Raw genomic sequence first — 26,567 nt, forward strand, 5'->3', positions numbered from 1 at the left:
AGACTTTTTAAAGCCACAGTAGTCTCATTCCACAGTGAGCCAGGAATCTGTCTTTATGAATGACAGATTTTACCCGTGAATTGAGATCGAATGATCAGCCCAAGAGGAGAATTAGGCATTTTTCAGCCATAAGACATCCTACAAAGTTTGCCATCTTTACTTGCACTATAGTTTTATGAATAAGAAATGTAAAGAACACTTACCTCTTTAAACTTTGTAAGTAGTGCAGTTAAGGGGGTATTCCCAAGTTTGGAAGTTATCTTCTATCCATGGAATAGGGGATAACTTCCCGATTTTTGGGGGTCTGACTGGACACTGCCATTCATGTGGGGCTCTTCAGAGCCCCGATTTCAAGATTGGTGGGGATCCCATGGGTAGGGGATAACTTTTAAACTGGAGAATACCCTTTCCACAGAAACTCTTACATGTCATGAAAATTATAAAATTACACTAATTGGTAATTAGATTTTCCGGAACCCATGACAGCACCCCTTCATTTTATGATGGAAAAAAATAGTTTTGGAATAGAATTAAGAGTTGTAGTCCTTTTTCTCATCTACTAATATTCTGGAAAATAACAGTCAAACCAAAGACACTTTAAGAAATACTCACTGGGGGAAAACAGACAAGATTCAGCTTGTGTTAGGGTATGTGCACACGATGCAGAAATGCTCAGGATTTTTTCCTGAGCGTTTCTGCATCTCTCTGGCAGGAAAAAAACGCATGCGGATTGTACATGCGGTTTCCTGCCAGGGACATGCGGAAATGAAGCGGTCTTCACTTTCATTTCTGCATGCGGGTTGACAAGCGCTTCCCAAGCGATTTTAGCATCACTTGGAAAGTGCTTGTCAACTTCACACTATATAAATCCATGCAACCGGCATGGATTTATATAGTGTGTGAATGTCAAAAAATAAAAAATAAATCTATACTTTACCCTCTGATGGCCCCCGGTGTCTTGCTTCATCGGTCCCGGCTGCCGGCAGTGAAGACTTTAGGACCTTCCGACGTCAGCGTCACGTGACCCGTCACATGACTCTGACGTCAGCGAAGGTCCTTCTTCATTCAACCGCGAAGTGCGCGGGAAGCCGGCAGGACGCAGCGCGGGCCGTCAGAAGGTGAGAATATATATATTTTTTATTTTATTCTTTTTTTTTTTAATGGTACCTGGGTCTGGATGAGAGTCCTCTCATCCACACCCGGGTACCATCCACACATTAGACCGCATGAAAAGCGCATCAACATATACAGTGATGCGGATTCCATGCGGTCTAATGCAAGTCAATGGCGGCAAAAGAGCAGCGTTTCCGCAAAATTAATTGACATGCTGCGGATTTTTGACCGCAGCGTTTACGCTGCGGAAAAATCTGCATCATGGGCACAGGACATGCGTATTTCCATTGGGGAACATTGCTGCCCTTCTACCATGCGTTTCCGCGGCGTTTACGCAACTGCAAAAACGCCGCGGAAACGCATGAAAAATGCATCGTGTGAACTCAGCCTTAATATTGTAATTCACAGCATCACATGAGTACCTAGAGCCAGAACCAACTCTGCCAGAATAAACTATTATAGTGTGAACGGCAGTCATCATAATTCTGTGGCAAGAGTTGTCTAATTGTCATCAGTTACTGTGATAGGAGTTTGTGTTCCCTACCCTGCAAAGAGCTTGTGTGTAACAGTCCATACAATTTCATCATATAGCAGGGGTGGAAAATTAGTTTTCTTGAGGAGCCATAAGAGGCTGTTGTGGAGAGCTGAACAAATAGGCTGCAATTAATTCTGATCAATATTAAGCATAATTATTTTATATTAATTGTATCATTTAATATTGAGCAGACGTACATATGTTGACTTGCTGATACTGATAACGCATGTTACGGTAGGGATTCTTGTAACGTACCACTAGCAGCTTATTAAAACCATATCATTTACTGCTTTTTATAAATCCTACGCTTCTGTTATTCAGTCCTTATATCTTGAACAGCTTCCCCTCATAGTATGATGTTCAAACAGCCCATGCATATTATATATACATACACACACACACCACTTCCCATATACAGTATAATCAGTGCCCCCTTATATACAGGATGAGCCCCCACACACAGCACCCTATATACACCAAGATCCCACACTCAGCCCCCCGATATAGAATACTAGCTATTGAACCTGTTCTATGCCCAGGTGGCAAGCATTTTTATTGTTATATGATGCCCCCATACTGCTCCCCCATCCAGAGGCGCGTGCCTATAACATGCTGTCTGGCGCCATATTGATGAAGACTGAAAATGTGTCTTCACTAAAATGGCGCCGATTCCAGCGCTGCACTCCTCCCCCAGCAGCACTCTTCACGATCAGGTATGTGCTTATGGTGCCAGAGAACGCGGTATGCGTTGCAGCGCGGTGGATATTCCTTCCTATATACTGGGACTACAACCCACTCCTCCAGTACCTCCATTTTATTTTGAGTGCAGACCAATTATTAATTTTCAGTAACATTTAATAGACATTTGCTCAATAACAAAAAAGATTATTAAAAGCGTGACCTCAAATCACAGAGGAGGCCGAAACAAATCTACTAACAGATGTGCACATGCTTAGTAAATTTAAGCACATTAAAGCAGAAACATCTCACCGTTAAAGGATGCAGTTTTTCATCAAATATGTCCAAGGACCTGTCCGAATCTCTAGAAGACAGTAACGTATCCGCATCATAACATTATTCTGAAACGTTTTCAGGTGTAGATATTAATATATGATGTTCAAAGAAAATTGGATAAATATGGCCATGTAATATAATGAGTTCATGATCTTTATGGGACAGTTGTAATGATGTTGTGTTAGTGTGTAATGATTACATGAGAATGGAAACAATGTGCACACAGCATATGGCCATTCGCAAATGGACCCTTAACCTCTTTACCCCCGAGGGCGGTTTGCACGTTAATGACCAGGCCAATTTTTACAATTCTGACCACTGTCACTATATGAGGTAATACCTCTGGAACGCTTCAACGGATCCCGCTGATTCTGAGACTGTTTTTTCGTGACATATTGTACTTCATGATCATGGTAAAATTTCTACGATATCACTTGCATTTATTTGTGAAAAAAAAAAAAAAAAATCGGAGATTTGGCAAAAATTTCGCAATTTTCAAAATTTTAATTTTCATGCCCTTAAATCAGAGAACTATGTTACACAAAATAGTTAAATAACATTTCCCACATGTCTACTTTACATCAGCACAATTTTGGAACCAACATTTTTTTTTGTTAGGGAGCTATAAGGGTTAAAAGTTGACCAGCGATTTCTCATTGTTCCAACAAAATTTACAAAACCTTTTTTTTAGGGAGCACATCACATTTTAAGTGACTTTGAGGGGTCTACATAACAGAAAGTACCCAAAAGTGACACCATTCTAAAAACTGCACCCCTCAAGGTGCTCAAAACCACATTCAAGAAGTTTATTAACCCTTCAGGTGCTTCACCTGAAGTTTTGGAATGTGGAAGAAAAAAAAATGACCATTTAACTTTTACAAAAATGTTACTTTAGACCCAATTTTTTTTTTATTTTCGCAGGGGTAACAGGAAAAAAATGGACCCCAAAATTAGTTGTGCAATTTCCCCTGAGCACGCCAATACCCCATATGTGAGGAAAAACCACTGTTTGGGCGCACGGCAGGGTTCGGGATGGAAGGAGCGCCATTTGACTTTTTGAATGTAAAATTTGCTTGAATAATTAGCGGATGCCATGTTGCGTTTGGGGAGCCTCTGATGTGCCTAAATACTGGAAACCACCCCCCCCAGTGACTCCATTTTGGAAACTACACCCATCCAGGATTTTAGCAAGGGGTATAGTGAACATTTTGAACCCAGAGGTATGACACAGAATTTGATAACATTAGGTCATCATATTTAATAAGTTGTCATTAGTCTTGAGTGCAAGTGCTCGCTATTTGAGTTTGCATCGGGTACTCGAGCATGTCACTTGAGCACCCGCGATACTTGGTGCATACAAGAGTCCCCGCCCCGCATGTTTCACGGTTATTAGACACCCAAAAAAAAAACATGCGTGGATCGCTCGTACATGGCAGGCAATCCCTGCAAGATTTTTTTGGCTGTATAACAGCTGCAAAACATTTGGGTTGGAGACTCAAGCATGTCACTCGAGCACCCGCTAGACTCGGCGCATACTCAAGCAACCGATGCAAACTCAAGTAGCGAGCACTTGCGCTCAACATTAGTCGCCATATTGTTGTCATTTTTTTCCCTTTACTTCTGAAAAAATCCCAACCCTAGCCCAACCCCAACCCAACCCCTAACCCTAGCCCAACCCCAGCCCCAACCCTAGCCCAACCTGTCAGTGCTGCACAGGGAGAAGTTACTTTTGGTCGCGCACTGCGCATGACCAAAGCAACTTCCTGCCTCCTGGTGACCCGGATGTTGTCATGATGACATCGGGTTACCATGGCAACATCCAGGACCGGACTCGGACGCCGGCAGAGAAGGTAAGTATCGTGATTACTTCCCCTTTCCACCAGAATGCTGCGATAGATTTCGATCACAGCATTTCGGGGGTTAATGTGCCGGACCGCTCCTGGCACATAGCACCGGGTGTCAGCTGTAACAATCAGCTGACACCCGGCAGCGATCTCGCCCGCACCGCTTGTATGTGGGCGAAATCGCCAAGGCATACTAATACGTATTTGGCCCATAAGGGCATTAGTACGCCCTGGGCCAGAAAGGGGTTAAAGGAGTTGTCCAGTACTTTTCTCAATTGCCCCAATGTATTTAGCATGTGGCCATAAGTGTTTTTGTAATTACCTTTAGTTGTATGTATTGCCTGTGAGAGGCGCTATCACTGACTGCTCACAGGCATCACGTGACCCCCGGCTGCAGCCGGCTCTGACATCCGCTGATGTCACGTCAAGTTCCGGCTGCAGCCGGGCATTACTCAGTGCTGCGTTCCACGGTGGCTGGGTTGTGGGCAGGGTTACTCTGCGCGTCACACCCAGCATCCACCACGCGGTCTCCCTCTCCTCATTCATTGGGAAAGCGCACTATGGATGCTGGGTGTGATACGCAGGGTAACCCCCTCCCACAACCCAGCAACCACCGCAGGGACCGCGTCACACCTCACTTAATGTGACATCATCGGATGAAAAAGCCGCCTGCCGCCGGGGGTCACGTGATGCCTGTGAGCGGCCAGTGAGTGCCGCTCACAGGCAATACATACAACTAAAGGTAATTACTAAAAAACACTTATGGGCACATGCTAAATACATTGGGGCAATTGAAAAAAGTACTGGACAACTTCTTTAACTGCAGTGTGCATATTCCAAAGTGCGGGAAAGGGGTTAATGGTGTTTAATTCATTACTAGAGATTTGTCAAATGGATTTAGCACTTAAGACTTTACAGGCAGGTGAATAATCCACAAATGAGCATTGTCCATACCTGTTCTTTATGTGGTAGTATATTGCTAAGGTAACACTGAAAAACAAAATAAACCGAAAGGTAAAAAACATGTAGTTGCAAAAGGAAGCAAAACTATCACAGAATAGAGAGAACAAATGATTGCAGATTGGGCAAGTTAGATATTCGGTCTCACAAAGAAAAGTGAAGCAGGAATATGAAACCCACAACTCAAATAGATCTCTCTATCTACAGTTGTGTGAAAGTCTTTGCCCCCTTCCTGATTTCTTATTCTTTTGCATGTTTTGTCACACTCAGATCACAAAACAAATTTAAATATTAGACAAAATGCAGTTTTTAAATGAAGGTCTTTATTATTAAGGGAAAAATAAATCTAAACCTACAGCGTCATGAGTGAAAAATTGATAGCTTCCCAATAATGTGATAAACCAGAGTTAATTTATGTTTTTCCTGACAAAGTGAAGTAGACCAAAAGACCCTCAAAAGCTAGACATCATGCTGCAATCCAAAGAAATTCAGGAACAAATGAGAAACAAAGTAATTAAGATCTGTCAGTCTGGAAAAGGTTATAAAGCCATTTCTAAAGCTTTGAGACTCCAGCGAACCACAGTGAGAGCCATGATCCACAAATGCAAAGACATGGAACAGTGGTGAACCTTCCCAGGAGTGGCTGGCCGACCAAAATTACCCCAAGAGCGCAGCAACGACTCATCCAAGGGGTCACAAAAGACCCCACAACAACATCCAAAAAACTGCAGGCCTAACTTGCCTTGGTTAAGGTCAGGGTCCATGACTGCACCATAAGAAAGACTGGGCAAAAATGGCGTGCATGGTACAGTTCCAAGATGAAAACCACTGCTGAGCAAAAAGAACAAAGGCTCATCTCAGTTTTGCCAGAAAACATCTTGATGATAGCCAAGACTTTAGGGAGAATACTCTGGACTAACGAGACAAAAGTTGAACTTTTTGAAAGGTTTAAGTCCCATTTCATCTGGCGTAAAAGTAACACAGCATTTAAATATAGGGAAAATATATATTCTTGTACCGTGTTAGCCAGTAGATAGAAAAATATTTAGATTTGAGAGTCCTCAGTGGTTGATACCTTTTAATGGCTAACTGAAAAGATAGTTACCATCTTTTCAGTTAGCCAGTTAGCCATTAAAAGGTATCAACCACTGAGGACTCGCAAATCTAAATATTTTTCACAGCATTTAAAAAAAATGAACATCATGCCAACAGTAAATTATGGTGGTGGTAGTGTGATGGTCTGGGGCTGTTTTGCTGCTTCAGAACCTGGAAGACTTGCTGTGGTAAATGGAACCATGAATTCTGCTGTCTACCAAAAAATCCTGAAGGAGAATGTCCGGTCATCTGTTCGTGACCTCAAGCTGAAGTGCACTTGGGTTATGCAGCAGGGCAATGATCCAAAACACACTAAGTCCACCTCTGAATGGCTTAAGAAAAATAAAATTAAGACTCTGGAGTAGCCTAGTCAAAGTCCTGACCTTAATCCGATTGAGATGCTGTGGCATGACCTTCAATAGGCGGTTCATGCTGGGAAACACTCCATTGTGGCGGAATTACAACAATTTTGCAAAGATGAGAGGGCCAAAATTCCTCCAGAGCTTTGTAACAGACTCATTGCCAGTCATCACAAACGCTTGATTGCAGTTGTTGCTGCCAAGGTTAGCCCAACCAGTCATTAGGTTTAGGCTATGTGCCCACGATGCAGAAATGCTCAGGATTTTTTCCTGAGCGTTTCTGCATCTCCCTGGCAGAAAAAAATGCATGCGGATTGTACATGCGTTTTCCTGCCAGGGACATGCGGAAGGGAAACGTTCTTCACCTGCATTTCCGCATGCGGGTTGACAAGTGCTTTGCAAGCGATTTTAGCATTATTTGGAAAGTGCTTGTCAACTTGGTCACACTATATAAAGCCATGCAAACGGCATGGATTTATATACTGTGACCCCAAAGAATGTCAAAAAATAAAAAAATAAATATATACTTACCCTCTGATGGCCCCCGGTGTCCTGCTTTCCCTCCGTTCTCCCTTGCCGGCAGCGGTACACTGAAGGACCTGCAAACGTCAGCGTCGCGTGACCAGTCACATGACTATGACGTCAGCACAGGTCCTTCAGTACATCGCGAACTGCCGGCATGAGAGGAGGAGCGCCCCGCCAGAAGGTAAGTGTATATTTATTTTTTATTTTATTCTTTTTTTTTTTATTTTTTTTTTTTTACAGTTTCTATGGTACCCGGGTCCGGAGGAGAGTCCCCTGTCCTCTAGACCTGGGTACCATCCGCGCATTAGAACACATGGAATGCGCATCTACATATATAGTGGTGTGTAATCCATGCGATCTAATGCAAGTCAATGGCGGAGAAAACGCAGCTCTTCCGCAAAATAATTGGTAGTGCTGCGTTTTCTTCCGCAATGATAATCCGCAGCATAAATTTCGCAGCATGTGCACAGCACATGCGGATTATCATTGGGGAACATGGCAGGCCTTCTACCATGCGTTTTTTAAGCGTTTCTGCAGCGTTTTTGCCACTGCAGAAACGCTTTAAAAATGCATCGTGGGCACACAGCCTAAGGGGGCAATCACTTTTTTATACAGGGCCCTGTAAATTTGGATTTTTTGCCCTTAATAAAGGCCTTCGTTTAAAAACTGCATTCTTTGTTTACTTGTGTTATATTTGTCTTATATTTAAAGTTGTTTTGTGATCAGAAACATTTAAGTGTGACAAACATGCAAAAGAATAAGAAATCAAGTGTATCTATACACACACATACACACTTATTTTAGGGATTCACTCGCTCTGATAGGCATTAGGCCACGTTCACACATGCAATACAGATTTCATCCAAACACATGCAGTTTTTATTGTTTTCCACAGGTTGTACAGCACCAGAACAGCTAAATTATAAACATAAATCCCTAGCCATGTCCAGGTGCTAACTAAACAGTATAGACCCCGACTACTTCAGACACTGCTGAGCTAGCCCCAGCTCAGTCAAACAAAACTGCTGAACACAGCAACCACTGATACGGCTAGTGCAGACTTAAAGAGATTCTGACTTGTCTCTTCCCTCACCTTCAAGACACATCCCGTCTGCTCAGCCTCACCAGCAGACTGACTTAGATGAACACCTAGCCTGTTTATATACAGGGCTAGCCAAGTGTACTGATCAAAGCCAGCAGAGCTAGGATTCAACCCTAGCGTACCTGGCACTGCTACATGCCCTCCCCCTCTACCCAAAGCCGAGGGCTGGGCACCATCTACCAACCCTCCCAGTGGATACATGGGGCCACTTTACAAAATGATTTTGTGAGGGAGCATGGCAAGTTTTGTATTGCCTCCTCCTAGACCGCCTCCCGGTGGGTCTCCGGAATTCTACAGGGCTTTAAATTGACCAGAGTGGGAGGCTCAAGTTTGATGACACGAGTGACCTGATGACTCCAAGACCATGCCCCTATTTTTGGGTACCAATTTCCGGCCGTAATGTATTTGGGAAAGTGACAAATTTCCAGCTACTTTGACATCCGGAATGTCCTCTAAGGGGACTAACAAGCAAGGGGTTTCTAGCGGGTCCCTATCCTTCCAGGGTTTTAGCAGGTTGCCATAATATATGGGAAAAGGATTCCATCAGTGTACTTTAAAGTTGACCTCTACCACCTTTTCTACCACCTGATAGTGCCCCTGTCACTGGTTAAGGAACCGGTTCTCCCCGATGGGCACTAACACAAGTACCTGATCCCCAGGCTTAAATTGTATCACTCAAGCCGACAGACTAATAACCCCTGGATTTTCCCTCTTGGGCCTTGAGGAGGCACTTTTTTACCTGTCAATTCACATGACACTTCTCAACCATTATGCCTGACCCTTGCGAAAACCCTATTTACATTTTCCAGAGTAACATTTACTTTTAAGTCTCTGGGCTGGGCAGTCCCAAAGTTGTCCTGGAACGTCTCCAGGTCAGGGATATTGGCTTCAGGGGATGCTTCCTCATCCTCCTTTCTATACAGTACAGTGAATGGAAATTCACTATTTACATCATGGGACTTTGTTACCATAACTGACTCCTGGCAGCATACCGGACGAAGTGCGACTTAAGAAGCATTACTGTTATAGGGGCACACAAAGTATTGTGGCCATCAAAGAGGCAAAATGTAGACACTATTTTCTAGGGCACGTGCACAGGGCATTAATATTTTCTAAGGAGCAATTTTACAATCTAGAGGGCACAAAGGAGGCATTCTTACTGTGGACGGGTCATACTGGTGGCCTTACTATATGGTGTATTAAGAGGAGCTCTGTTTTTGTGCCACACAACAGTTGTAGTAACAGGGACACATACGGCACCAGTGGCTCAGAATTGGGGTATCAGCAAGATGAGGGGTTTGTGCAGTTTGGGAATAGATGGGGACGGTGCAGAAAAAGTGCGAGATCAAATGTGTCTTGGTTGTAAACTCAGCAGATGAATCGTGGATGGAATAAGTTGTCATGTTGGTCTGGGTAAGATGGAAAACACGGGAAAAGTGAATGACTTAATCAGAAAGAACGTCATTTGTAAGTCACCATCAGTACTATCTGTACTGTAATCTCATGCTCTGCAGGACTGGCATCTACCACTATATGGTCACTGTATGGTGGTAATGCTAGTGTTGGTCGTTGGATAGAGATTTATTTTCAACAACAGCAGGGTCAGCTGCTGAGGTTCTCCTACATCCACAATCAGGGTGCACCACCATAGCTGTAATCAGGGTTACCAGTTAAGGACCCACTCAGATGTTTCTCCCTTCCTGAGCTGAACCCTTAGCTTCGCCTCTGCCTGGCCAGTTTCTGCCAGGAGAACCATCTGCAGCTGATGTTGCTGGTGCACCTGCTGCTGATGCTGCAGAAGCTGCATTAACTCCTGCTATTGTTGCTAATGCTGCAGAATCAGGAGTTTGTTGGCTTCTGTCAGGTCTGCTGCTGCTCCTGGACTAATTGCTTAACAAGCTCCTCCATGCTTTCAGACTGTGTTCACAAAGCTGTAGCTGCCTTTACCCAGGACATTTAATCTTTAAACTGCAATCACCTGTGCTCTCTGGGACTTCACACCCGCATGACATTCACCAATTATAGGAATTAACTAGCTCTGGTATGCATTCGGTCTTAAACAGGCAATGTAGTTTTGGTCCAAAAATGTGCAGTTTTTATTGCTTTCCACAGGTTGCACAGTACCAAAACAACAAAATCATAAGCATAAATTCCTAGCCTTCTCCTGGCGCTAACGAAACAGTATAAACCCGGATTACTCCAGACACTGCTAAGTTAGCCCCAGCTCAGTCAAACAAAACTGCTATACATCGCAAAAACTGATACTTGCAGTTTGGTGCACATGGCCTGGGCACCAAACTCCAAGAGATTCTGACTTGTCTCTTCCCTCACCTTCAAGACACATCCCATCTGCTCAGCCTCCCCAGCAGACTGACTTCGATGAACACCTAGCCTGTTTTTACCCAAGCCTAACTAGCATTGCTATATAATAATGTGTGTGAGCCAGTGCGAGCGTGCGTGACAGCATGCGAGTGTGCGTGAGAGTATATTATATACACACACACACAGCGTAGCAAAGATTAGAGTCTCCTGTCCTCTAGACCTGGGTACCATCCGCGCATTAGAACACATGGAATGCGCATCTACATATACAGTGATGCGCAATCCATGCGATCTAATGCAAGTCAATGGCGGCGAAGACGCAGCACTTCCGCAAAATAATTGGTAGTGCTGCGTTTTCTTCCGCAATGATAATCCGCAGCATAAATTTCGCAGCATGTGCACAGCACATGCGGATTATCATTGGGGAACATGGCAGGCCTTCTACCATGCGTTTTTTAAGCGTTTCTGCAGCGTTTTTGCCACTGCAGAAACGCTTTAAAAATGCATCGTGGGCACACAGCCTAAGGGGGCAATCACTTTTTTATACAGGGCCCTGTAAATTTGGATTTTTTGCCCTTAATAAAGGCCTTCATTTAAAAACTGCATTCTTTGTTTACTTGTGTTATATTTGTCTTATATTTAAAGTTGTTTTGTGATCAGAAACATTTAAGTGTGACAAACATGCAAAAGAATAAGAAATCAAGGGGGCAAACACTTTCGCATGTACGTACGTACGTACGTACGTACGTACGTACGTATCTATACACACACATACACACTTATTTTAGGGATTCACTCGCTCTGATAGGCATTAGGCCACGTTCACACATGCAATACAGATTTCATCCAAACACATGCAGTTTTTATTGTTTTCCACAGGTTGTACAGCACCAGAACAGCTAAATTATAAACATAAATCCCTAGCCATGTCCAGGTGCTAACTAAACAGTATAGACCCCGACTACTTCAGACACTGCTGAGCTAGCCCCAGCTCAGTCAAACAAAATTGCTGAACACAGCAACCACTGATACGGCTAGTGCAGACTTAAAGAGATTCTGACTTGTCTCTTCCCTCACCTTCAAGACACATCCCGTCTGCTCAGCCTCACCAGCAGACTGACTTAGATGAACACCTAGCCTGTTTATACCCAAGCCTAACTAGCATTGCTATATAATAATGTGTGTGCGCCAGTGCGAGCGTGCGTGACAGCATGCGAGTGTGCATGAGAGTATATTATATACACACACAGCGTAGCAAAGATTAGCTTGATTGTATTGTATTGTGAAGCAGTTACATTTATGTTGGCACCAGTATTTATATGGGACCATGTGTACAAAGTGGACACAACATTTGCAAGAACACTACAAATGTTTCACTTCTGATGCGGACTAATCACCTAGAACGTTTGTACGTGTAATTTAACAAAAACCCTCTGTTTGGGCCAATTAATTAAAACATTGCAAAAGTAAAGCAATCAATTTATTTTGGGTATTAACTCCTTATAGTGAAAAAAATGCACAAAACAGAAAAATCAGCAGATAAAAATACTTAATGTGAATGAAACCGACAGTTATTTTTGGCTCACTGGGATCTGTACTCATTTTAGTTTTGTATTACTGTCACAGTGGCTGTACCTCTCAGAGCTACTGAACTGAAATCTATGGTTACCAGATACATAACACTACATAACACTACATAAAACACACACACACACACACACATATCCATGTCAGGTAGGAGGAAGAATTGACCCTTTGGCAGTAATGCAGAAGCTAAACTGTGCTTGTATTTCAACCATTTAAAAATATTTTGGCATCATTCACACTTCAGTAATTATTTTTTAATCTCTTGTCTTAAGTCAAGATGAGGTGTGAACTCAAGAACATATTGCAGATCTACTTTCAATCACTCACCACTTTATTGTGCTTCTGAGGTTAGGCTGACTGACTGTGCTGTCATCTAAGAATATTGTAGAACATGAACTGTACTTCTTTGTAAGTTGTCCAGGAGAAACCTGTTTAGAAAAGAACAAAAATTCAAATGGTAGTTTTATTGCAAGAACGTCTCAAAGACAATGTCTTATGGGCGAATAAGTCTGTATAAAAATGCCTCAGCTTACAGGCAGATGGTGCTGGAGTACTGTAAAATGACAGCCAAGAGGAAATACTTTATTATTATATAATGACATTGAACAATTGCAGATTGGCTGGATTGCAAACACAGCAAACGTTAAAAAAAAAAAAAAAGAAACCTGGATAGTTTATAAAAGGACTTGGTATACAGTGAACCAGCAACGCACAAAATGAAGCTTCTGCACAAGTGCTGTTTCCAATTTAGAGATGTAGATGGAAGTGTCCTACTTGATCTAACCAAATTGAGATTAATTTAATCTTTATTGACATACATAAAAAAACAATGCCACGAGTGGGCGCCTGCACAGACTATTCCTAGATGCAACGCCCTACATGAGGCGGCAAGTGACAGTGAATCTGAAGAACTAAACTACATTTCTAATTCGAGGTATTTGCTAATATTATTACACCTACTATATAATGGGATAGGATCTTGGAGATGGGAATACACCTTTAATCCCTTTACAGCCTGTGCCTTATTAGTACACACAGGCTGTAATCCCCCGGTTCAGCGAGGGCTCCGGCGCTGAGCCCGCACTGAAACGGGCACATGTCAGCTGATTGTTACAGCTGACATGTGCCCGCAACAGCTGCGGGTGGAATCGCGATCCACCCGCGGCTGTTAACATGTTAAATGCCGCTGTCAATCTCTGACAGCAGCATTTAGCAGCGCCGCACCGGAAGCGTGTCACTTACCCCGCCCATCGGTGACCCCGTCACGTGATCGCGGGTCATTGATGCATGGGCATGACAACCCTGGGTCTGCAGCAGACTCCAGTGGTTGTCATGAGCTGGTCGCTATGAGCGCCACCTAGTCGTCAGTGCTCATAGCACAGGACCATTTCTGCTACATACAGGTGATCTGCTCATCGCCTCTACGTAGCAGAGGCGATCAGACAAGTGCTGCTTCTAGTCTCCTATGCAAACTATAGAAGCAAGCAAAAAGTGAAAAAAAAATGTTTCTAAAAATATTTTAAAAATTATAAAAGTTTAAATCACCCCTCTTTCGCCCCAATTAAAAAAAAAAAAAAAAAACCCACATACACAGTTTGTATCGCCGTGTTCAGAATCACCCGATCAATATAAAAAAAGAATTAATCCGATAGGTAAACGACGTAACGAGAAAAAAAATTCTAAACGCCAGAATTACGATTTTTGGTCGCCGCAACATTGCAATAAAATGCAATAATGGGTGATCAAAACATCAGATCTACCCCAAAATGGTACCAATAAAAACTTCAGCTCGGTGCGGAAAAAATAAGCCCTCACCTGGCCCCAGATCCTGAAAAATGGAGACGCTACGGGTCTTTAAAAAAAAAAAAAAAAAAAGCGCCATTTTCTAACAAACTTTGGATTTTTTTTTCACCACTTAAATAAAAAAAGAAGCTATACATGTTTGGTGACTATGAACTCGTAATGACCAGGAGAATAATAATGGCAGGTCAGTTTTAGCATTCAGTGAACGTGGTTAAAAAAAAACAAAAAAAAAAAACACAACTACACCATCTGTGGTATTGCACTTTTTTTTTTAACCCCTTACTTACCGGGGACGTATTAGTACGCATATTTGCGTACTGCCCGTTCAGTGAGGGCTGCTGCGCTGAGCCCTCACTGAACGGAGCACATGTCAGCTGATTCTTACAGCTGACATGTGCCCGCAACAGCCGCGGGTGGAATCGCGATCCACCCGCGGCTGTTAACATGTTAAATGCCGCTGTCAATCTCAGACAGCAGCATTTAACGCGCGCTTCCGGGTAGCGCGTCATAAGCCCCGCCCACCGGCGACCCCGTCACGTGATCGCGGGTCGCCGATGGGCGTGCATGACAACCCAGGGTCTGCAGCAGACGCCTGTGGTTGTCATGATCTTGTCGCTATCAGCGCCACCTAGTGGTCGGCGCTCATAGCACAGGACCATTTCTGCTGCATGCAGGGGACCTGCTCGTCCCCTGTATGTAGCAGAGGCGATCGGACAGTTGCTGCTTCTAGTCTCCTATGGAAACTATAGAAGCAAGCAAAAAGTAAAAAAAAAGTTTTTAAAAATATTAAAAAAAATAAAAAAATATAAAAAGTTTAAATCACCCCCCTTTCGCCCCATTCAAAATAAAATATATAAAAAAAAACACATACACATATTTGGTATCGGCGCATTCAGAATCGCCCGATCTATCAATATAAAAAAAAGAATTAATCCGATCGGTAAACGGCGTAACGAGAAAAAAATTCTAAATGCCAGAATTACGTTTTTTGGTCGCCGCAAAATTGCAATAAAATGCAATAACGGGCGATCAAAACATCGGATCTACCCCAAATGTTATCAATAAAAATGTTTGCCCGGTGCGCAAAAAATAAGCCATCAACCAGCCCCAGATCACGAAAAATGGAGACGCTACGGGTCTTAGAAAATGGCGCTATTTTTTTTTTAAAAAATTTACCAAATTTTGGAATTTTTTTTCACCACTTAAATATAAAAGAACCTATACATGTTTGGTGTCTATGAACTCGTAATGACCTGTAGAATAAGAACGGCAGGTCAGTTTTAGCATTCAGTGAACGTGGTAAAAAAAATAAACTGTGGTATTGCACTTTTTTTGCAATTTTACCGCACTTGGAATTTTTTTCCCCGTTTTCCCGTACAGGATATGGTAAAACTAGTAATGGCGTTGAAAAGTACAACTCGTCCCGCAAAAAATAAGCCCTAACATGGCCATATTGACCAAAAAATAAAAACGCTATGGCTCTGGGAACAAGGGGAGCAAAAAACAAAAATGCAAAAACAAAGTCCCAGGGTTGCGAAGGGTTAAGGAATTGCTGGAGGTTTTTTTTCTCCTGAAGCATCTTTTTCAGTCATTTCCTGGGCTTTAACTCTTTAATGACCTGGCCAAATTTCTGAAAGCTGACCAGTGTCACTATGTAGTAATAACTCTGGAACACTTCAACATATCCCAGTGATTGAGACTTTTTTCATGACACATTATACTTCATGATACTGGTAAATTTCGGTCTGTCTTGTGTTTTTTTTCTAATATCAGAAATGTGACAAATATCCAAAAATTTGCAATTTTCAAACGTAGAATGGTTATCCATTTAACCCCTTTCTGACATGAGACGTATTTGTATGTCCCTGTGGCCTGGGTCTTAACGACCAGGTACGTATAGGTACATCTCACCGCGACCGCAGTTGTGAAGATCACATTAAAATTCCGGCGCCATCTTACCTCAGGGTAGATGGCGCCGCCCCCCCCAAGGGAAGTCACCGACCCCCCGCAACTACGATCGCTGTGACTGGCTGTTCAATTCTGAACAGCCAATCACAGCAATTCTCTGTGTTTCAGGCAATCAGATTGCCTGAAACACTCTGATGTCCAGTCTAGGATAGGTGCTGTAAGAGCAGTGATCATAGGCTGGTGCCTAGCAACACCAGGCCTCACCTGAGCCAGCTCTGATTGTCGATTGCACCAATCACAGTGCACAGACGCGGTCTGACCTCAGGGTGACCGCCCTGCACTTCCTCATTGTAGCTTTGGATTTGTACAGGGCGGTCACTGTCAGATTGTGCACCGTTCTGGGTCTTGTGGTGCCACAGAAGCCTGTGACACCATAATCGCTGCTCCTGCTGGTGAAGATTTTTTAATCCCTGCCAGCCTGATCTCTCCTCATCCACCCCAATCCCCCCCCCCCCCCCACCTTTTAGCCACCGAGCGCTGATCAGTACTTGACCGCTCTATTTTTGGCAGGTTTTTTTTGTGTGTGTCCTGCAGCAGTCGAGCGCTGATCAGTGATGCAAATCACCTTCCTTTATTTTTCCAACTGACTCCTCTTCCTCCTCAGGTGATGCTGAACCACCACGAAGACGCTCCAGGACAGAAGCTGAACCAGCGCTCACCGTTACTGACCTTGTATGGATCCCCCACCTACCCTCACAAAGACTTTCAAAGTCTTTTTCGCTGAGGATTTTGTAAACCTCATGGTGGGCCGAACAAATTTGTACGCCCAGCAATTTTTGGCAAAAAACGCTCTTCATTATTTTCTAAGTGGACTCCTGTAGAAATGAAGTTTTGGGGCCTGGTCCTTCACATGATGCTGAAGAAGCCAGTATATAATAATAATAATAATAATAATAATAATAATAATATTAATAATATTAATAATATTATTATTATTATTATTATTAATTCAGACAATATTGGAGTGTTGACGTTTTGTATAACACTCTAGTGTTCCGCATGGCTAAGTCCGGACACGTTTTGAAGCAATCCACAAATTCTTGCATTATAATGATAATGCAAGGTGTCCTCACCGAGATGACCCCAACTTTGATAGTCTTTTTAAAGTTTGGCCGGTCACTGAGCACTTCAACAACAAGTTTGCTGAAGTGTACGTGCCCCAAAGGGACATCTGCGTGGATGAGTCCCTAATCCATTTTAAAGGGTGGCTTAAATTCTGGCAGTATCTGCCCAGTTAGAGGGCCAGGTACGGAATAAAGCTGTATAAATTGTGAGAGAGTACCTCAGGGTACACTCACAAGTTTAGGGTTTATGAAGGGAAGGACTCCCAGATTGAACCTCCTGAATGCCCCCCTATCCTGGGAGTGAGTGGGAAAATGGTGTGGGATTTTTTGCACCCACTGCTGGATCAAGGTGATCACCTTTACGTGGATAACTTTTATAGCATCATCCGACTCTTTAACTCCCTCTCTGAGCAAGGTACCGCAGCTTGGGGTAATGTCTGAAAAAAATCAGAGAGGCCTCCCTAAGACGCTAATTGGGCAAATGCTCACAACGGGTGAGAGCAGAGCCCAATGTAGCGATCACCTGCTGGTGGTCAAATACAAGAGGGATGTCCTTTTCTTGACCACCATACAAGGTGATGGCAGCACACCCAGCAATGTACATGGTACCTCTACACAGGTCACCAAACCAGACTGTGTACTAGGGTACAACAAAAACATGGGGGAGTTGATCTCTCTGATTAAGTCCTCCAGCCGTACAGTGCTTTGAGAAAGGCCAAGGTGTGGTACAAGAAGCTGGCCGTGCACATCATACAGATGGCAATGCACGATGCTTTCCTGCTATCACGATGTGCAGGGCAGACCACTACTTCGTACCTTCAATTCCAGGAGGTAGTGATCAAGGCCCTGATATTTGGCAGTGGTGACGGAGCGAGCCCCAGTACTTCCGGAACTGAAGATGCTCGTATCGTATCAGGCCAACATTTCCCGGGGGATGTCCCTCAAAACGCAAAAAAAGTCACAAATGAGGTGCAGAGTGTGTAACAGAAGGGGGATAAGCAAGGACACCATTTATCAATGCGACACCTGCCCTGACAAACCTGGCCTGTGTATGAAAGAATGCTTCAGACTGTACCACACATCCATGCACTATTAAATTCATTTCTGATTTACACAACTGACGTATGATAACCTGACAAACACTACACAACTGACGTATACTAACCTGATGCACTCTACACAACTCACATATACCACTACATTATAAAATTCACATAGCAGGAAACAGTAGATCAATTCCAAAAAGGGGACACTTGTTGGGAATTTCCACTGTTTAGGCACATCAGGGGCTCTGCAAAAGCGACATTATGCCCACAGACCATTCCATCAAAGTCAGCATTCCAAAACGTAACTCCTTCCCTTCCGAGCCCTGCCGTGAGCCCAAACAGTAGTTTTCTCCCACATATGGGGTATCAGTACTCAGGAGAAATTGCACAACAAATTTTGTGAAACACTTTGGGGCTCAAAGTGCTCACCACACATCTAGATAAGTTAGTTAAGGGGTCTATTTTACAAAATGGGGTCACATGTGGGGGGAGTTTCCACTGTTTGGGCACATGAGGGACTCTCCAAACACGATATGGCGTCCGCTCTCAATTCCAAGGCGTTTTGCGGTAAAGTCTAAATGGTGTTCCTTCCCTTCCGAGCCCTGCCGTGTCCCCAATGGTTTTCCCCCACATATGGGGTATCAGCGTACTCAGGAGAAATTGCACCACAAATTTTGTGCAATTTCTCCTGTTACCTTTGTGAAAATAAAAAAAAAAATAGGTGTAAAGTAAAATTTTAGTGAAAAAAAAAAAAAGTTAAAATGTTTATTTTTTCCTTTCCCATTCCATTAATTGCTATGAAGCATCTGATTGTTAATAAACTTCTTGAATGTGGTTTTGAGCACCTTGAGGGGTGCAGTTTTTAGAATGGTGTCACTTTTGGGTATTTTCTGTCATAAAGGCCCCTCAAAGTGATTTCAAATGTGATGTGGTCCCTAAAAAAAAAAATGGTTTTGTAAATTTTGTTGGAAAAATGAGAAATCGCTGGTCAACTTTTAACCCTTATAACTTCTGAACTTGTGCTGAAGTAAAGTATACATGTGGAAAATGTTATTTATTAACTATTTTGTGTGACATATCTCTCTGATTTAAGGGCATAAGAATTCAAAGTTTGAAAATTGTGAATTTTTTTGCAAAATTCCGATTTTTTTCACAAATAAACGCAAGTGATATCAAATGAATGTTCCCACTATCATGAAGTACAATATGTCACAAAAAAAAAAATCTCAGAATCAGCGGGATCCCTTGAAGCGTTCCAGATAATTACCTCATAGAGTGACAGTGGCCAGAATTGTAAAAATTGGCCTGGTCATTAACATGCAAACAGCCTTCGGGGACAAAGCGGTTAATCCAGATATTCATAACACACAAAACATTAATAAAAAAACATTTCCCTCATGTCTGCCTTACATCAGTACCATTTGTAAAATGTTGTTTTATTTTAACATTTTAGAAGGTTTCAAAAAAAAATGTAGCAGTAATTTTTCTTTTTTTCTTTCTTTTTTAAATAAATTTACAAAACTTATTTTTACCACCGAGATGTTTCTAACTTCTGAACAGGCCACTATACCTGGAAGACTTTAAGGCCGTTATTTGGCCATGAATTGCCATGGCAAACATCAGGACCACACAATCAAGATCTCAGAGTGCCGATGGGTTTAAAGAAGGAGCCCCCCCACACATTGTTAACCATCTAGATGCTGTAGTCACCATTGCCAGCAGGATTTAAGGGGTTAAATGGCCACGGTCGGTGCCAACACTGATCGTGGCTGATGCAGCAGGGTGTCAGCTATAGTGTACAACTGACAGCTGCTGAATTGTCACCTGTCAGAGGATGCTTGTCTCTTATATCGCAGGTCAGTTGTAAGTCGTATTGGCGGTCTTTAAGGAGTTAAAGGTTTGTGGTTGTTGGCTTTTTTTCCAGCATTTTGTGTCGGCTTTTTAACGGGTGTTTTCCATATTATATATATATTTACAGACCAAAAGTTTGGATACACCTTCTCATTTAAAGAAATTTCTGTATTTTCATGACTATGAAAATTGTACATTCACACTGAAGGCATCAAAACTATGAATTAACACATGTGGAATTATATACTTAACAAAAAAGTGTGAAACAACTGAAAATATGTCTTATATTCTAGGTTCTTCAAAGTAGCCACCTTTTGCTTTGATGACTGCTTTGCACACTCTTGGCATTCTCTTGATGAGCTTCAAGAGGTAGTCACCGGAAATGGTTTTCACTTCACAGGTGTGCCCTGTCAGGTTTAATAAGTGGCATTTCTTGCCTTATAAATGGGGTTGGGACCGGACCATCAGTTGTGTTGTGCAGAAGTCAGGTGGATACACAGCTGATAGTCCTACTGAATAGACAGTTAGAATTTGTATTATGGAAAGAAAAAAGCAGCCAAGTAAAGAAAAACGAGTGGCCATCATTACTTTAAGAAATGAAGGTCAGTCAGTGCAAAAAATTAGGAAAACTTTGAAAGTGTCCCCCCAAGTGCAGTTGCAAAAACCATCAAGCGCTACAAAGAAACTGGCTCACATGAGGACCGCCCCAGGAAAGGAAGACCAAGAGTCACCTCTGCTTCTGAAGAGAAGTTTATCCGAGTCACCAGCCTCAGAAATTCTCCGGTTACCAGCAGCTCAGATTAGAGACCAGGTCAATGCCACACAGAGTTCTAGCAGCAGACACATCTCTACAACAACTGTTAAGAGGAGACTTTGTGCAGCAGGCCTTCATGGTAAAATAGCTGCTAGGAAACCACTGCCAAGGACAGGCAACAAGCAGAAGACTTGTTTGGGCTAAAGAACACAAGGAATGGACATTAGACCAGTGGAAATCTGTGCTTTGGTCTGAGGAGTCCAAATTTGAGATCTTTGGTTCCAACCACCGTGTCTTTGTACAACGCAGAAAAGGTGAACGGATGGACCTTACATGCCTGTTTCCCACCGTGAAGCATGGAGGAGGAGGTGTGATGGTGTGGGGGTGCTTTGCTGGTGACAGTGTTGGGGATTTATTCAAAATTGAAGGCATACTGAACGAGCATGGCTACCACAGCATCTTGCAGCGGCATGCTATTCCATCCGGTTTGCGTTTAGTTGGACCATCATTTATTTTTCAACAGGACAATGACCCCAAACACACCTCCAGGCTGTGTAAGGGCTATTTGACCAAGAAGGAGAGTGATGGGGGGCTACGCCAGATGACCTGGCCTCCACAGTCACCAGACCTGAACCCAATCGAGATGGTTTGGGGTGAGCTGGACGAGTGAAGGCAAAAGGGCCAACAAATGCTAAGCATCTCTGGGAACTCCTTCAAGATTGTTGGAAGATCATTTCCAGTGACTACCTCTTGAAGCTCATCAAGAGAATGCCAAGAGTGTGCAAAGTAGTCATCAAAGCAAAAGGTGGCTACTTTGAAGAACCTAGAATATAAGACATATTTCCAGTTGTTTCACACTTTTTTGTTAAGTATATAATTCCACATGTGTTAATTCATAGTTCAGTGTGAATGTACAATTTTCATAGTCATGAAAATACAGACAAATCTTTAAATGAGAAGGTGTGTCCAAACTTTTGGTCTGTACTGTGTAATATATTATTATTAAATATTTATATAGCGCCATTAGGTTCCATGGCGCTTTACAAGTGTAGAGGCAGACAGGGACATGAACATGAAACATCAAACAAGGCGCACTGGTACAGTAGGGCAGGGGGTCCTGTCCACGAGGGCTCACAGTAATATAATATATATATATACATACAAACACACAAATGAAGAAACCACTATTTTTTTTCAAGCAAAAATGCTCCCATTGACTCCTATTCTAAAGTATTGAGCGTCTTCCGTGAGAAAGCAGCTTGAAGAACAGGCAGCTCACTTCTAGTTGTTTGGCATCTGTGGAAACCTAAAGTGGTTAAGAGACACAAATGACTGAACACAAGAACAAGATGACGTTTTTATAAAGAAATGCTCATGTTCATTCTTTTGAACATTTAGCTATGGCTTTTTCAAGACGTTTTAGGAGCAGAATGCGCCAGAGACAGCCTTGTGCACCTAATGGAGCCTCATCTCTACAGGAAATGTCCACGTCTAGTACATTAGTCACTTCATAGTTGCATGGACATATGACTGGTTGCAGCAGTCGGGTGAGTAAATGTATGGCACATTATATCTTCTGGTACTGGCAGAACTACCAAAACAGTGAAGATTCACGGGGGCAAGTAATACTTATTTAGATCTATCCCAAATCCTAGGAATCCTGTTAAACCCGTTTAAGTAAGCAGTAATGACATGGAGAAGGGTCATAGGCAGACAATGAGTAAATGAATCAAATGGCTATGGTATCATTACAGCAACAATAAATCAACAGGTGAGGGTACTTACATGATTTATATGGTTACTCTTCCTCTTTTCTCTCACTGTAAAGACATAAATACACATTACTAGTGCAGGAGAACCGAGAACATGACGTCCAGGACATTTGTGAATGACCGACTGCAGTGCTGGAGGCACATCTACAGATGATGCCCACCATCGTGTATTACATTGACTGCCCGATCCTGGTGTTCTACTAGAATTACTGCATTTTTATAATACAATCTCAAAAAAGTTGGGACGCTGTGTAATAATAAATATATATATCTATATCAAGAAAGCAATCATTTGGAAATCTCTTATTGCCATATTTTATTCACAACAGAGCAGATCAGAAGGTGAACATTAGACATTTTTCCATTTCATTCGAAAAATTAACTCACTTAGAAATTAACGGCAGCAACAGATCTAAAAAAAAAAGTTGGGACAGGACAAGTCTACCATTGTGTAGTATCCCCTCTTTCTACAACAGTCTGTAAATGTCTGGGCAGTGAGGGGACAAATTGCTGGAGTTTTGGGAGAGGACTTTTGTTCCATTCTTGTCTATGTAGGATTCTCGCTGCTCCACATTCCGGGGTCTTTGGAGGATTTTTGGTTTCATAATACGCCCAATGTTTTCTATTGGTGAAAGGTCTGGACTGCAGGCGGCCAGTTCATCGCCCAAACTCTTCTTCTGTGAAGCCATGATATTGTGATGGATGCAGTATGTGGTTTATCATTGTCTTGATGAAATATGCAAGGTCTGCCCTGGAATAAAAGTTATCTGGATGGAAACTTATGTTGTTCTAAAACTTGTATATAATGTTCACCATTGATAGCGCCATTCTAGATGTGTAAGCCGCACATGCCATAGGCAGTAATACACCCCCATACCATCAGAGATGTGGGCTTTTGTACTGCATCCTAACAACAAGCGGATAGTCCTTCTCCTCCTGAGTCTGCAGGACATGGCATACATGATTTCCATAAACAATTTCATATTTTGATTTATCTGATCACAGAAGAGTTTTCCATTTTGGCTCAGTCCGTGTTTAAGGATCCTTGCCCCAGAGAAGACCTCAGCGCTTCTGCATTGTGTTGACATAAGGTTACTTCATTGCATGATAGAGCTTTACCTTGCAATTGTGGATTGTGTTCACAGAATGATTTCTGGCAGTATTCCTGAGTAATTTTGCACAACTGAATCATGGCTGTTTTTAATGCAGTGCCACCCATAGATCACGAGCATTCAATAGTGACCATCAGACTTGTCCCTTCTGCAAAGATTTCTCCAGAATCACAGAATTTTTTGATGATATTATGTACTATAGATTGTTGGGATATTCAAAGTATTTGCAATTTTATGTTGCGGAATAGTTTTCTGAAATTGTGAACAAATGCATCTAAAAATTGTGGAACAGATTGGTGAATCTGACCATCATTGCTTCTGAGACTGTACCTCTCCAAAATGCTCTATTTACAGTCATGTGTCTTAGTTGATAATTGACCCTCCAGCTATCCTACAGTAGGTACCACTTACTTTTCCAGCCTTTTGTTAACCCTGTCCAAACATTTATGACATCTGTTGCTGCCATCAATTTTTAAATAAGTTACTTTTTGCAAATGAAATGGAAATTGTCTATTGTTCACCTTCTGATCTGTGCTCTACGTTCTGCTGTGAATAAAATATGGCTGCAAGAGATTTCCAAATCATTGCATTCTGGTTTTCTTTATATTTCAGGGTCCTCATTTTTTTTTTAGAAATGGGTTTATGACTTGGCTTTCGTGTTTCATTTCAAGCACATTTACACAGATTTTTTCTAGTTTGCTTGTTGTACCACTACATCAATTTTTATAAAACCTACAAAAGACAAAAAATATATCACATATCCTACCATCATTATATATAAATGTAAAGCAAAGTTGCATATGACATATAGGGCATGCAAGAAATAAGAGCATGTTCACACTAGCAAAAAGATAAAAAAAACTACAAAAGTTGAAGTAATGCATATAAAAGGGTTGTCTACCCTTTTATATGCATTACTTCAACTTTGATATACAGTAAGGTTTTTAATATAGACAGTGTAGGACAGTCCCAATTAGGGTCACCTTGTCGCTGGTGGGACGGCTTGTATACTTTTTTTGATCAAAAATAGTGACCATGTGATCTTTGACATGATGCAAGTTTCCCAACATATACATTTCCATGTTTTCACTCAGCAGTGTGTTATGGCCTGATGAAGGCATGTTCAGTGTAGAGAAACATAGCCAGAACTTTCTATAAAAAAACAAAGCCTTATCATAAGTTGATTCTCCTTGGAAGTACCATCAGTGGTGCACAGTCCATCAACCAGTCAGAAGAAGGAGCTTCAGCTGACTACACCCACCATATCTACAATAGGGTTGTGCCTGTGTTTGCTTATTACTGTTGTTCTATTAATCCTGTTATCTTTTGGATATCAGCACTATGAGGCAGGGTTTTCTTTTTTGTTAACATAGCCTGGGCAGGTAACACATTCACATTCCAACTTTGCATTATAAAAGGATCCAACAGGACGACTTCCCTCTTTAATGACTTCAAGAAGTGCAGTGTCCTCACAATAGAAGAGTTACTTAATGGAGAGGGGGAAACTTCCTTTATTCCAAAGAGTAACCATCCTGAGCAATTCTTCCCGTACAGGGAAAGTTCACACGTAACCAAGTATATCACTGCGTGAAGAGTGATATCGTGGCTTCAAGGGCCGCTTTCGTTTCCAGATACTTGATGTCTGTGACACATTAGATCAGGGGTCCTCAAACTACAGCCCGAGGACTTTTATCCGGCCCGCCGGGCTATGAGCGGAGGAGAGGGGAGCGGTGCCATTGCCCGCCCTTCCCCCCCGCTTGCTCAGGGCCCCGGCAGGCGGATACTTACCTCTCCCCGTGCCTCTACAGATCCGCCGTCTTCCTGCTCTGCGCTTCCTGTGACGTCTCAGGTCAGAGGGCGCGGTGACGTCTTTACACCGCGCCCTCCCGAGTGCCGTCACAGGCAGCGCAGAGCGGGACGCCGCTAAGCTGGAGTCCAGACCAGAGTAGAGCAGCGGCAGCAAGTAAGAAGTGAGGTGAGTATTGGATTATTTATTTATTTTTTTTTTAATGTATGGAGGCATAGGTCATTATATGGGGGGGGGGGGGGTGACAACCTGCAAGGGGCATTATATGGAGGGGAAAGGGACATCCTCCATGGGGCATTATATGGGGGAGAAAGGGACATCCTCCATGGGGCATTATATGGGGGAGAAAGGGACATCCTCCATGGGGCATAATATGGGGGGGGGTGACATGCTGCATGGGGCATTATATGGGGGGTGGCATCAAGCATGGGGCATTATAAGGGGGGGGGGGGACAGCCTGCTTGGGGCATTATAAGGGGTGGAACAGCCTGCCTATTGGGAACATTTACCTGCCTATTGGGGACATTTACCTGCCTATTGGGGACCTATGCTGCCTATTGGGGACATTTACCTACCTATTGAAATACCGGTTGATTTAACTTTACTTGTTCTTCATTTTAAATATTGTATTTGTTCCTGTATTGATTTTTTTACTACAAAATAAGATATGTGCAGTGTGCATAGGAATTTGCTCATAGACCCTCCAATGGTCTGAGGGACCGTGAACTGGCCCCCTGTTTAAAAAGTTTGAGGACCCCTGCAATAGATGTTTAAACTCAAATCTATCATTTAATAATTATTCAGAAGAGGAGGATATTACAGGTTTACCTTTAATAGAAGACAGATCAGGTAGGACTCCTGACAGAAAATAATGAGTTATTCCCATAGACATTTATGGCATATCCACAGTAAATAATTCAAATGTTTAATAAGT

General features: G+C 42.5%; 1 protein-coding gene across 1 annotated transcript in view; it reads right to left on the reverse strand.

Annotated features, from left to right (window-relative positions):
• The window catches only part of CCNYL1 (cyclin Y like 1), an 86,331-nt gene that overhangs the window by 25,515 nt on the left and 34,249 nt on the right, over window positions 1-26,567 (reverse strand). Inside the window, exons 3-6 of the mRNA XM_073646344.1 lie at window positions 22,728-22,762; window positions 12,784-12,884; window positions 5,461-5,496; window positions 2,639-2,690 (exon numbers count right to left, since the gene is read on the reverse strand). Of these exons, the coding sequence (XP_073502445.1) occupies window positions 2,639-2,690; window positions 5,461-5,496; window positions 12,784-12,884; window positions 22,728-22,762 (224 nt within the window). The remainder of the gene's footprint in view (window positions 1-2,638; window positions 2,691-5,460; window positions 5,497-12,783; window positions 12,885-22,727; window positions 22,763-26,567) is intronic.

The sequence above is a fragment of the Phyllobates terribilis genome, unplaced genomic scaffold, assembly GCF_046119375.1.
Source record: "Phyllobates terribilis strain yellow unplaced genomic scaffold, ASM4611937v1 Scaffold_9__5_contigs__length_417890890, whole genome shotgun sequence".
Lineage (NCBI taxonomy): Eukaryota > Metazoa > Chordata > Amphibia > Anura > Dendrobatidae > Phyllobates > Phyllobates terribilis.